At 43.4% G+C, this 12,210-nt stretch overlaps 1 protein-coding gene across 1 annotated transcript in view; it reads left to right on the forward strand.

Moving 5' to 3' along the window:
- The first annotated feature begins 545 nt into the window (after positions 1 to 545).
- Positions 546 to 12,210, forward strand: part of TXLNG (taxilin gamma) — a 57,980-nt gene continuing 46,315 nt past the window's right edge. Inside the window, exons 1-2 of the mRNA XM_058535348.1 lie at positions 546 to 630; positions 4,107 to 4,432. Coding sequence (XP_058391331.1) covers positions 546 to 630; positions 4,107 to 4,432 — 411 coding nt within the window. The remainder of the gene's footprint in view (positions 631 to 4,106; positions 4,433 to 12,210) is intronic.

Below are 12,210 nucleotides of genomic sequence, written 5' to 3' on the forward strand. Positions count from 1 at the left end.
CGATGAATGAAAACTTTCTATTGCCACTAAGCTTATCCTGGGTTGATCTTGGTCCCATGGCTGCCTGAGGTCTACTCAGTGTTGCAGAGGGATGTTGCCACCAGAAGGCTCTCCAAGAGGTCGCACGAAGGGATGTCACTGTGGGGAATTCAGAGTTTGGCCCTCATGTGTACAGATTCAGAAAACTGAGTGATCAGTGTGTTTTATCTATTCAGAGGCTCTTTTTCTCAATAAGTATGTATTGAGAGCTTGCCCTGAGCCTGGTATTCTGCTGGGCAGTGAGAATACAGGAGTTCCACGGGCATAGCCCCTGCCCTCACTTTGTTTACCACCCAGCTGGGGGAAAGAGTCAATTAAACAAGCCCTTACACTGAAGAGTGAGCCAGGCCTGGTATGGGAAGTACAGCGTGCTTGGGATGCATAACAGGGGCACCCAAAACGCTCTGGGTGCCAGAAGGGCTTCTCAACACACTCTCAGAATACACTCTCTCTGGAATACAGCTCTCAGGCCTGATTTACAAGGTCAAAATGTCCCTTTATTAACAATGAGCAATGGAAGCATCCCACCGAATGGAAATGTCAGTAGTCAGACCCACGTAGGGAGCCAGATTATAACGGGAAGGTTGTTTGGTGAGTAAGAAATCAAAACAATCTCCCTGTTCAAAAGCATTAGATTAGGATGACAGGGCCTCCATCTCCATACTAGGGATGGCCTTGCGAATAGGGCCATTATTATTTTGACCAAGATTCTCTCTCTTCCAAACATCGCTTGGATGGGCTCTGCCAGCCTGGCCTCCCTGACTCTCCCTTTTCTAGGTTTCTACTCTTCTGATAAACACATTGCTTCTTTAGATTTGTCGATGCCTTTCATCATATTATAAGGTAGGATGAAGTCTGTAATTTATTGTCACCAAAAGCAGTGTAGTAGTAGTGGTGGTCTCTGTGTGTGTGGGTGTGTGGGTGTTGTGTTAAATTAAGGGCTGGCAATGACCCCACTTAGGACTTCACACAGCAGGGGTGGTCAGCTATATTAATCAGGGAGTTCATATTCCATATTCTAGCCACTACAAATGCTTCCGTTAGCCCTAGGTCAATCAAACCAGAGGCTCTGCTCAGTAGCAAATGCAGGTTAGAAATGGGTTTTCATTGGTGAAATTAGTAGCTTGTTAACCAGTATAATGGGTGTCAGAAATGGGCTAACATTGGTGACATCCATGATATTCAATATATGTGCATTGTTTAAAATAGGTGTGACTCTCCTCAACTCTGCCTTGACAGAGTATAAGAACCTAGCAAGTCTGAAGTCTGTTCTCTTAGGGATAATACTACAGGCTAAACCTCGAAATGGCCCTGTGTCCAGTTATGAACGCTGAGAGTTCCAGTTCCCTGATAGTGGCTACGAGGCCAACAGAATCCTGCCTCTGTAATAGGGGCCAGTCAGCCTTGAGTGCCTTGCATTTCATGCAAAATGACAGTCTGAGCAGATAAAAGGACAGACAGTGGGGACATCATTGAGCTTACTGCTCATAAGAACTCTTTTGTGCCTCAGGCTCATGGCTGTTTAATAAACACCTGAATAAATAGGCCCATATTCAGATTATATCTATAAGCCCTTAGGGAGCCTGGGGAGAATACCCCCTACCCAATGAGGAGCTGGTTTTCTTGTGACCTTCACTCTTCTGGCAGGCACAGTTCTTAACAGAGACTATAATTCCTTGTGCAAACGTGAGAATAATTAATGCAGACAGAACATGGGGTTCCCCTTAAAGACTTGGAAATAAAGAAATGATAGCCCTTGAAGACCTAAAATATAATCCCAACAATGGATCCCAGCAGAGATAAGCAAAGTGTTTTACAGACGTTTGGGCTAAGGCTTGACAGTAACCTCTTTGAAAGCATTTAAGATAAAAATCTAAACAAAGAACAGGTCTAGCAAAAATCAGGTTAGTCTGACCTAAGGAAGAAGAGAATGATCCTAGACCTAGAGAGCCAGGCAGAAGATATTCTTTCTCTCACCAGCACTGGAAGCTACACATCACTTCTGCTATGCTGTTTTCCTTAGAAGCCAATCACTAAGCTTGGTCCACATTCAAGAAGAGGGGAATCAGATGCCACCTTTGGAAGGGAGGAACATCCAAGAACTTGTGGACAGATTTAAAAACCACCATCGCCTACATTAAAGATGTTATAAGAAACATATCTCTAAAATTCCTATTTCTCCCAGGAGCAGTAATAGTTATGTTTCTCTTGAGTGACCAGTTTGTTTTTATTTTGTAATGTTGTGAATCACCCTGTAAATTGTGTTTTCCCCTTTCCTCAGCTGTCAAGAACCCCACAATAACAATTTGGCTCACCTCCAGCTTGTTTACTCGATGTTTAGGCATGTGTTTTATGGACTCAACTCACCCATGACTTCATCTTATTTTTCCTATCTTCTTTCACTTTCACTTTCTTCGCATTTCTCTCTCTCTATATATATGAATGAATGACATAATATGTATCTATATATCTACACGCACATGTATGTCGTGGCACATTGTGCATATGTTTACAAGCCACCCAAATGCCTTTTGAAATAAGAACGTGTATAAATAAAATACAATTAAATATTTTTTATTTCTCTTAAGACTTGAGGTTGCCTGCATAGTTCTTTTGTTTTCTTAATAAAGATAACTATTGATTTTTTTTGCTTCCATACATATTTATATGCAAACAGTACAGAAAATCATGAAGTAAAAATACTCCCAAATCTCGACACCCAGGAAAAAACATTATTAACATTTTGATTTATATCCTTCTAAACATCTCTGTATGAACATACAGGCAATTCTATATAAATGGAATCTTTTTTTTTTTTTTTTAAGTTCAGTATGCTATGTATATTTTCTAGGTCAATTTAAAAAATGTTTATCATTTTTAGTAGCTGCATTGTGTTCTATTGTACCATAATTTAACAACGGTGCATTTTGACACTCAATTCCCTGGACGGGTTAGAAGAAGCATTACCAATAGATTTATTCTCCATCTTCTGGGACTTTGGCCTTTAAGAAGGTGAGGGATGGTGGCTGAGGCCATCAGCTTTATATAGAGTCTAGGTATGGGTTCATTATCTACTGCTCTAGTTTTGAAATCTCAAAGCTGTACTGAGATGTTCTGCCCATGAAATAAAACAATGGTACTTTTCCCAAATTTACAGATATAATTAAAATTGATAGATGGAATTTCCCCAATACTGAAATTTACTCTCATGTATATGTTATTAAATTTTTGGCGTCTGCTACCACTGTTTGTATTCAACTCTAATAAAAAATGGTATAGGATTGACACAAATTTTTATGAGTTATTTAATATAATATGCCAGGATTTCATGACGGTGTGACTTTCAGAAACTCGGTCATTGGAAATCTGGTTCCATCAGATGGAAATAGGGAATATTCCTGAGGAAAACTCCACCCCCGCCCCAATCATGTCAAGAAAAAAAAAATCGATTCTACAAACTGAGTTTGTTAAAAAATTTCAGTAACGAAACGAGTGGCGGAGAAAGCAGGATACATTCAACATATCTTAAGCGCCAACGAAGTGCAGAGAACTGTGCTAGAAACCAGGGCGGCTCAGCCAAGGTGAATAGGACCCAGCCCCGACTCCGCAGGAGCTCGGGTCAGGTAAACGATGCTGAGAGCTCTGGTGGAGGGCAGGACTCGGGGCAGGTGTCCCAGGCAGAAACCTCATATTGTGAAAGCCATTAGATCTCTCCTGCCTTGAAAGTCACGAAGTGTTTCCCCTTATTCTCAAATCATTCGAGCTCAACTCCGAAGAAGAGCAACAAAAACCAAAACACAACAACGTGTCCCCGATCCCATTTCCTCCCAAACACTGGAATATTTCTAAACTTTTCCCGCAGGATAATAAACAGTACCTTCCGGTACCGGTACATGGCACCCAGAAAACTACAAGTCCCAGTAGGCTGCACGCTTAGCACGGTGGAGCCTCTCCTCGTCTCAGATCGCCGCATGACGCACCAATCCCGATCCGGGCCCGCGAGCCGTGGCCGCGCAGCCTTCTGGGACTTGTAGTCCGCTCCAGAGTCCCTTTACCCTTCTGCGCAGACTCGCGCGGCCTCTGTTCGCCCTTCTGCGGTGCCGAAGCCCAGCCCAGGCTTCAATGCGCCCCACCCCCATCCCGTTCCATCCCCTCGAGGGTCAACCTCCTCCGGTCACGTGGGAAGCCTTGCAGGCGACGATTGGCTGTGGCGGTTCAGGGGCGGGGCTCGAGGCCCTGTGAGGTTCCGTGCCTCTTGTCGGGCCGCTTGTTTGGCTGGTGCCGTCACCTCATGGCGACGCGGGTAGAGGAGGCAGCGCGGGGAAGAGGCGGCGGCGCTGAGGAGGCGATTGAGGCCGGACGGGGCGGACGGCGACGCAGCCCGCGGCAGAAGGTCAGTCTGCGGGGCGCCGGCGTTGTTGCCGGGCCGGAGGAATGCTTGGGCTGGCTTTTTCGGCGTCCACCTCTTCACTCTCCCCGGTTACCATTAGCCACGGGACGAACATCCGGCCCTCTTCCCTCCCGTGGGTGACGGCAGTGGGAGCAGGTGGGGGCGGAGTGGGACCGGGATGGATAGGGTGGGAGGGGGCGGCGGTTGGGGTTTGAGGGGGCGCGGCGGAGGGGGGAGGGAGGGCAGGGGGCGCAGCCGGGTGTGAGGGGGAAGGGGTGTGAGGCGGGGGCGCGCCAGGTGTGACAGCCACGTGCGGCCGGCGCCGCGGGGCCGGGGCGCCAGGTGTTCTCTTTCCCAGCCCCCGCCCTCCGTGTGCTCCCCGCGCTCCTCGCGCTCGGCGCCGCCGTTGGGGGTCTGCCTGGAGTCCCGGGCTCGCCCTCCTCGCGCCGGGCAGGTGCGCAGGGCGCGCTGCGGGGTGCGCCCGGGCGGCGCGGGCGAGGCTGTTGCGCAGTAAGATAACCGCGCGGGAGCCGGGGCCGCGCTGCGCCCCCCTTCCCCCGCCCCCCTGCGCTCCCCGCCACTGCGCGGGCGGGGGAGCACCGGGGGGCTGGAGGGGCCTCTCGGCCCCCGGGACCCAGATCCTGGGGCTCGTCTCTGGGCGCCACGGGCCAGGCTGCACGTGGGGCCGGCGATGGGGAGACGATGCTGCAGGACCTGGGTCCCGCAGAGTTGGGAGCAGCATCGTGTGATAGCCGGTCTTCCCAGTCCAGCCTCCCTCCCTCGTCTTGCTCTTTCTTTATTTTCCCCCCTTTTCTTTTCTTTTTTCTTTTTTGGTGAGCGGGAACTTTAGCGCCTCTCCTACCCTGGCCTTTGGTCTCGGTTAATCTGGGAGACAGGCTGGACCGTTCCCCTTGCCTAACTTGACTCCCGTTAAGGAGTTTTCAGTGTCTCCCTGGATATAGGAAAATCGAGACCTTCAGAATGGGAGAATTCCACTTGTTCTGGAGTCAGTGTGTGGAGTTCGAAGAAGATTGCACAGCGAATGGGGTACAGGGCTTTCAGGGCCCAGGACTGGAGAACTGCGGAGAAAGGGGCTGGAAAGGTGCAAACCCCGTCTCTTTTTCCTTGCAGTTGAACATATTGAAACGTTCAACTTGTTGGCCGTCCTGCTTGATCACTCAGGGCTATTTAATATTACTTAATTATGCATTTGAGTACTCTTAAAAGTCACTCCTGTATAAAATTACGACATAATATTTTTCTCATGCGATTCATGAACTTTGAAAAGAACAAAGGTTAGGTTTACATCTGAGCAAAGTGTCAAGAATTAGCTTTTGGGGGCCTGTTTCTAAGGTCAGGTATTTTCATGTCTCTGCGTGAGGGTGTTACTAGTTCTCAATTACTTCTCTTTCTCTCCCTCTCTTTATACTCTAAAAGAAAGATCCAGTACTTGCAGGACTGAAAAAAACGCTGTGGACCGAATGTACTCTAGGGATTCAACACAGTCACTTTGGACACTTTGCTTACTGCCGGAGGGTGGAGAGCCAATCTCAGTGTTTGATTTCATAGGTCCCCCAGGGGAGGACTCAGATAAAAAGCCACTGCAATTGAGGACTAAGTTCCCTCTTATGCCACTGGGATAAGGACCAAAAGTCTGAATTAGGAACTGAGGTTTAATGAACTAGCATTTTAAACGACCACAGTAAGAGGTAATGACCCTTTGAGGCGGCACTTTGGTCTAGATATGAATAGTCGTGTGTCTGTACTCGCTCATTTTTGCTTACTTACCTCATGCACCTATCGTCTTTGCTCATGATTTCCTGGGCCTGTTTTTTTTCCTTTTGATTTACAATTGACTATGACATGAAATTGAAATACATGGTTAAGTATTAGTTTTTGAATTTTCGTTTAAAAAAATTGAGCAAATATCTTGTGTCTGCCAAAATCACTTTTAAGTTATTTCTTTAGGACCCGTAAGTTTTATTTCCTCTGGGTCATTGACTTGAAAAAATATTCCTAATTCTAACTTGACCACGGCCCTATTTTTCAGGAAGCAGAAATGATGTTTAATTAATTGGGTTGTTTGACATTATTGAAGGAATTAAAGGAAAAGTGACCGTTTTGTCACTATTTGGTTACATTGTGGGATGTAAAGTGAGAAACAGTTGGAGATGGGCTTTATTGGTTTCTGGTTGTTTTAACCATCTACTTAGTCAGTCTTGACCTCACTTAATTGTGGCATTGTTTCATAACTACATCCATTTGAATGGTCTCTTGAGGTAACTTTTTTCTTCTAAAGTTAATATTACAGTACATTTCTAGGAGTCTCTTGAATTGTCTAAAACTGCTGTTTAATATGATAGCCACAAGCCACATTTGGCTATTTAAATGTTAATTAAATAAAATTAAAAATTCCATTCCTCAGTCATACTAGCCATGTGTCACGTGTTTTAATTTTATTTTTAATTAAGACCTTTTTTTTTTTAAGTTTTAGGTTTATGGAAGAGTTGAGCATAAATTACAGAGTTCCCATATATCCCCTCACACACACCACTTTCCCCTATTATTTACATCGTGCATTAGTGTGGTGTATTCGTTAGCAATTAATGAGCCAATATTGATATATTATTATTAACTAAAGTCCATAATTTACATTAGGGTGCATTCTTGGTGTTGTACATGCTATGGGTTTTGACAAATGTGTAATGACATGTATCCACCATTACAATATCGTACAGAATAGTTTCACTGCCCAAACCCCCTTATTCATCCCTCCCTCTTTTCCCCCAAATCCCTGTCAACCACTGATCTTTTTACTATCGCTGTAGTTTTGCCTTTTCCGGAGTGTCTAAGGTTGATTTTTTTTTTTTTTAAACTAGAGTTTTGCTTGGGAATGTTAAAAATTATTTAAATTAAACTTATTTTTAGGTCAGTAAACCATTTGGAAGGGTAAAGATATGTGGAACCTAGGCTCAAATTAACACACTCTTAGATTTACATAGTGCCCTATAGTTTTTACGGCATGTTTGCACGTACGTTAACTCTTTCAGCATCACTTGGATGCTATGGAGAAGGCTGGGCAGCTGTCATTGCCCTCATTTACAGATGACAGACTGCTCAGTGAGGTCAACTGATTTGCCCAAGGAGTGAAGCCGAGTCTGGAACCCAATACCCTTTCGTCTACACTACAGTAATAAGTAGTGTAGTGGTGGGTACATAGTATGGATTTTGGAGTCAAGACGCTTGGCTCTCTGCCACTTATTAGCTGTGCAGCGTTGGGCAAGTTTCTCCATCTTTCTAAGCCTCAGTTGCATCATCTGTAAAGTGGGGATGATGCTGATACCACATAGGATTGTTGTGAAGAATAAGAGTGGATATGACGTGTTCAGCACGGTGCCAGGCATGTGGAATTTTACTTGGTTTGGAGGTGAGAATATATGAAAGATCCGTTACTGTTGCTTTTAAGTTGCTATTTTGTAAATCCATCTTCTGACCTTTGTATTCTTCCCTCTTCCCAGAATCTCTCTATGATAGACATAATGAGGAGAAATCAGGTCAGGGTGGGGCGAGAGTGTGGGGTGGGCAGAAACTGTTTCTTTATCTTGTTTTTCTCCCCATTTGCGGACTTGATGAATTTCCACTCCTCTGGCAAAGAGATTAAGTAATAAGAATCAAAGTGATCTTCTATTTACAACATTGTTGTCTAATTCTGTTATCAAGCTTTGGTAAATTTCATTTTCACGGGGAACCAAACAGGCAAAGCAGTAATGAGAGCAGACCAGATACAGCACATTCCTCTAGTAATACCACATTTTTAGATCAGAATATGCCACATTTATTATATTACTGGAAGATGTTTTATATGTTATTTTGTGTGGCATTTATATTGGTCTTGACTAGAGAAGTTTTATTTAGGAATGTACATGTCAAATCCAGATGCCATAAAGCAGGGTGCATGTGATTTGCTTTTGTGTAGGATTCTTCACAGAAGGATTCACTATAATAGATTTCTTTTCAATAGATATGCTGTTCAGATTTTATACTTTTCAGAGAGTTGTGTTTCAAAGGAAAGAAATTTGAGTCCTCATTGTTTCTTGCACTGTGCTAGGTGCTTAAGACATGCTTGCGTTCTATCTCCTTACTTCTGCAGAGTAGGTGATATCCCCAGATATATAGATAAGGTGTCTGAGGCTCAGTCCAAAAAAAACAAAACAAACAAAAACTTGCTTAAATAACATAGAGTTGGTGAAGTTGGCCTAGAGTTGGTATATAATTGTGTAATTGATAGTGCAACTGATGTACCCTACTACATGGACAGTTTCTGCTGACCTAGTAAGTTTTAACCTAATATCCCAAAGAAATCCTTTTGCTTCTTCCCCTTCCCCCTCAATTGCTTTTGCTTTGGTTCTAATGTGATTATTAGTAACTTTGAGTTAATATAACAGATGTGACAGTATTTAAAATGTGTAAAGTAGTATACAGATTTAATACAGTATTCATCAATATTGAGAATTAGCTGTGTTTAAAATTTTCCCAAGTGGGGCATTTCCAGAAGAGGATAAAAATAGGTCAAGTGACCCTTTAAGGATTTGAACTCTGAGAGTATATTTTATGATTCAATTTATTTCCTAGTTGAAATTCTCTTGGTACTTATAACTACTTAAATTTTATTACTTGAAAGAAAAGATATATAAAATGACCACTATTTTCCTCCTGTGCTATCAAAATAATTTTATTAGCATTTATTGCTCAGGGTGTTGATTTGCATTCTGTGTTACATTTCCAAAATGTCTCCGGAACGACCCCCATTGTCCCCCACTTCCTACTTGGTAGTCTGCCATGAGTAATATTGCTAAACCACTACCTTTCGTTTTTCTTCTTTCCCTACTCTCAGAAAGGTCAAAGTAGAATGGTTTGGCGAGGAAGATGTGCCAATAGCTTAGAAGCACATTTCTTTGAGGAGTTTTTGGATTGACATGTGGGCCATTATTAAAAGTGACAATGTAGGCATTTTGCATAATCTGCAAATGCATCCTTATTCAGTTATTATTATTATAACAGTTCTGCACACTAGCAATTTATATTCATTATGTCTAATCTTCTTACAACTCTAGAAGGTAGGTACTGTTCATCCCTAGTTTACAGATAAGGAAACTGAGAGGTCAGCTTCCCCATGGCCACCCAGGAGGGGAGGTAGTGGCATATTCAAAGGCCGGGCACTTTGGGCTCCAAAGCCGTTACCCATATTCCCTGTGTTTTGTGCTCTCTTAACACCTTTCTTGAGGATAGTAAATAAAAATGTGCTCCTTACTGAATGTGAGCAAAACTTGGTGGTAGATAAAATGAGTAATAGTTTTTGCTAAGTGAAAACAAGTTATGACGGGTGGGGTTGGGTCATTGGAGGTATAGGAATGCTATTGTAATCCAGGAACCAGGGGAGTTTTGAGCCTTAGATGTTTACTCCCTTTTGATTCATTCACTTAGGCCCTTGGTTGACCTTAAGATACATGATTTAGGAGATGTGCTGTAATTCCCTGTAAGGCACCTCCAAGTGTTATTTGGATAAACTGCAAGGTAGAGGGTTTAGAGAGACGCTTTTTTTAGTCTCTCTTAAAGTCCACCATGTCATGGTGTTAACAAAGAGCTGAAGTGTCTGGGTAAGTAGGACAAGTAAAAAGAGAAGGCTTGATGTTTCAGAGGTGCATCCACCCACGTGGAGCTGGCGAAGGATGACTTCATAAAATCAGGCCAGGGATGTTCCATTAGATAACTCAGAAAAGTAGAGGACCGTTTTATGTCTTAGGAGCCTATGGCTTAAAGATGCTAATGGTGTGACCCTGCCCCTCTGCAAAATAGGTCAGGCCCAAGAATATTTCACTAGCTTTGGGCCTTAAAATCTTTGGATTTCCAGATTCTTTTGCTGCCTAGATAGGTGTTTAGGCTAATACAGGTATCTCTCAGATTGCAAATAATCATTGAATTACAGTTTTAGAGCTAGAAGTGATTTTGCAAATCATGAGTCCAGCATCCTTTAGTTTTATAAAAGAAATAGCTGTGGAAGTTAAGTGAAATCTAATGCCATCATCCTCATTTTAAAAGGCAAATGATGTGCACAGTCTAATACAGATGTTAGCACCTACCACTATAGATAGTAGCACCTGCTACTACAAGAGAGATAATGAAGCCAAAGGCACTGTGTCCTAAGTAAGACCTTTTCCAGACCTGTTTGCTCATTCTTGGCTTCTTCACCAGTGGGGGAAATCAGGTTCCCTCATCCTAACTTCAGCACTGGTTTGCTTCTCTTTTCTTCTCATTTACCTATTAATGCCTTCGAGTGCTCCCCTGTTCTCCTATATTCTGTGACAAATCATTCTGGAGCCTTTTGCTGCTGCAAGTGAGGAGTTGGGACAACTCCTAGAACTTATCTTGCCTCCAATTTATGTTCCTCCTTAGAACCCCATCATTGCTCTAGCTTCATTCATGTATTCACTTATTATTTTTTTGGAAAACAGCTTTATTGAGGTATAATTCAGATCCATACAATTCATCCACTTAAAGTATACAATTCAGTGGTTTTTAGTATATTCGCAGAGTTGTGTGACCATCATCACACTTGTTTGGTTTTAACATAGCCTTGGAAGAAACATACTTTTTAGAATGTTATAAAGATAAGAATTCAGTCTCTGCTTTCCAAGTCCTAGGTTCATGACCATGGACAAATTACTTAAAATTACCTTATCACTGAGGCTGTTTGTTTATCATACCTGCCTGTAAGATACTTCTGAGTATTACTCTCAGAAGGATTACTCTTCTGTTGGAGAGTCTTCTGAATGAGCCAGAGCAATGAAGGCCAAGGGAAGACGGTTTATACCAGTTCTCCCTCACCACCAGTGTGGGTTATACTGATTGGTACAGCAGTCACTTAACAAAGGGGGAAAGAGGCCGAATTGTCAGGTGTGGCTGAGCAAGAAAGAAATGGCACTCTTCTCCCTGTCCTCCCACCTGGGGAGGACAGGGGTATAGTCCCTAGAGATGGATCTGCTTAATTATGGGTGCCAAGATAGGGACCCCTCTCAGACCATGGTTTGACTGAGCTGGCCTTCTGGTCTCTCTTTTTCCCTGTTCTACCACAACCAGGACAGCAGTTATCAAACTTTTTGGTTTCAGGAGCTTTTGTTTATGTAGGTTATATCTAATAATATTTCTCATATTAGAAGTTAAAACAAAAATTTAAAAATATTATTCATTGTAAAAATGAACTGATGTTGTACTAGTTATCTATTGCTGTGTAACAAATCACCTCAAAACTTAGTGCTTGAAACAACATTTATGATCTCACAGTTTCGGTAGGTCAGGAATCTGAGTGTGGCTTAGCTGAGTACTCTGCTTCAGGGTCTTGTCGGCTGCAGTCATCTGAAGGCTTGACTGGGAAGGATTCACTTCGTAGCTCACTAGTTGTTGGCAGGATTCAGTTCTTCGTGGGCTGTTGGACTGAAGCCTCAGTTCCTCATGAGCTGTTGGCTGGAGGCCTCCCTTGGTTCCTTGCCACATGGGCCTTTCCATAGGCATCCTACAGTGTGGTTGCTGGCTTCATCATAATGGGCAAGAGAGAGTGCCAGCACAAGAGAGAAGGAAGTTTCAGTCTTTTGTCACAATTATAGAAGTGACATCCCCTCACTTTTGCCAAATTCTCTCTTCATTAGAAGCCAGTCACTAGGTCCAACCCACACTCAAGGGGAGGGGATGACACAAGGTTGTGAATACCAGGGGGATCATGGGGG

Source organism: Diceros bicornis, chromosome X, assembly GCF_020826845.1.
Source record: "Diceros bicornis minor isolate mBicDic1 chromosome X, mDicBic1.mat.cur, whole genome shotgun sequence".
In the NCBI taxonomy this organism is placed as follows: Eukaryota; Metazoa; Chordata; class Mammalia; order Perissodactyla; family Rhinocerotidae; genus Diceros; species Diceros bicornis.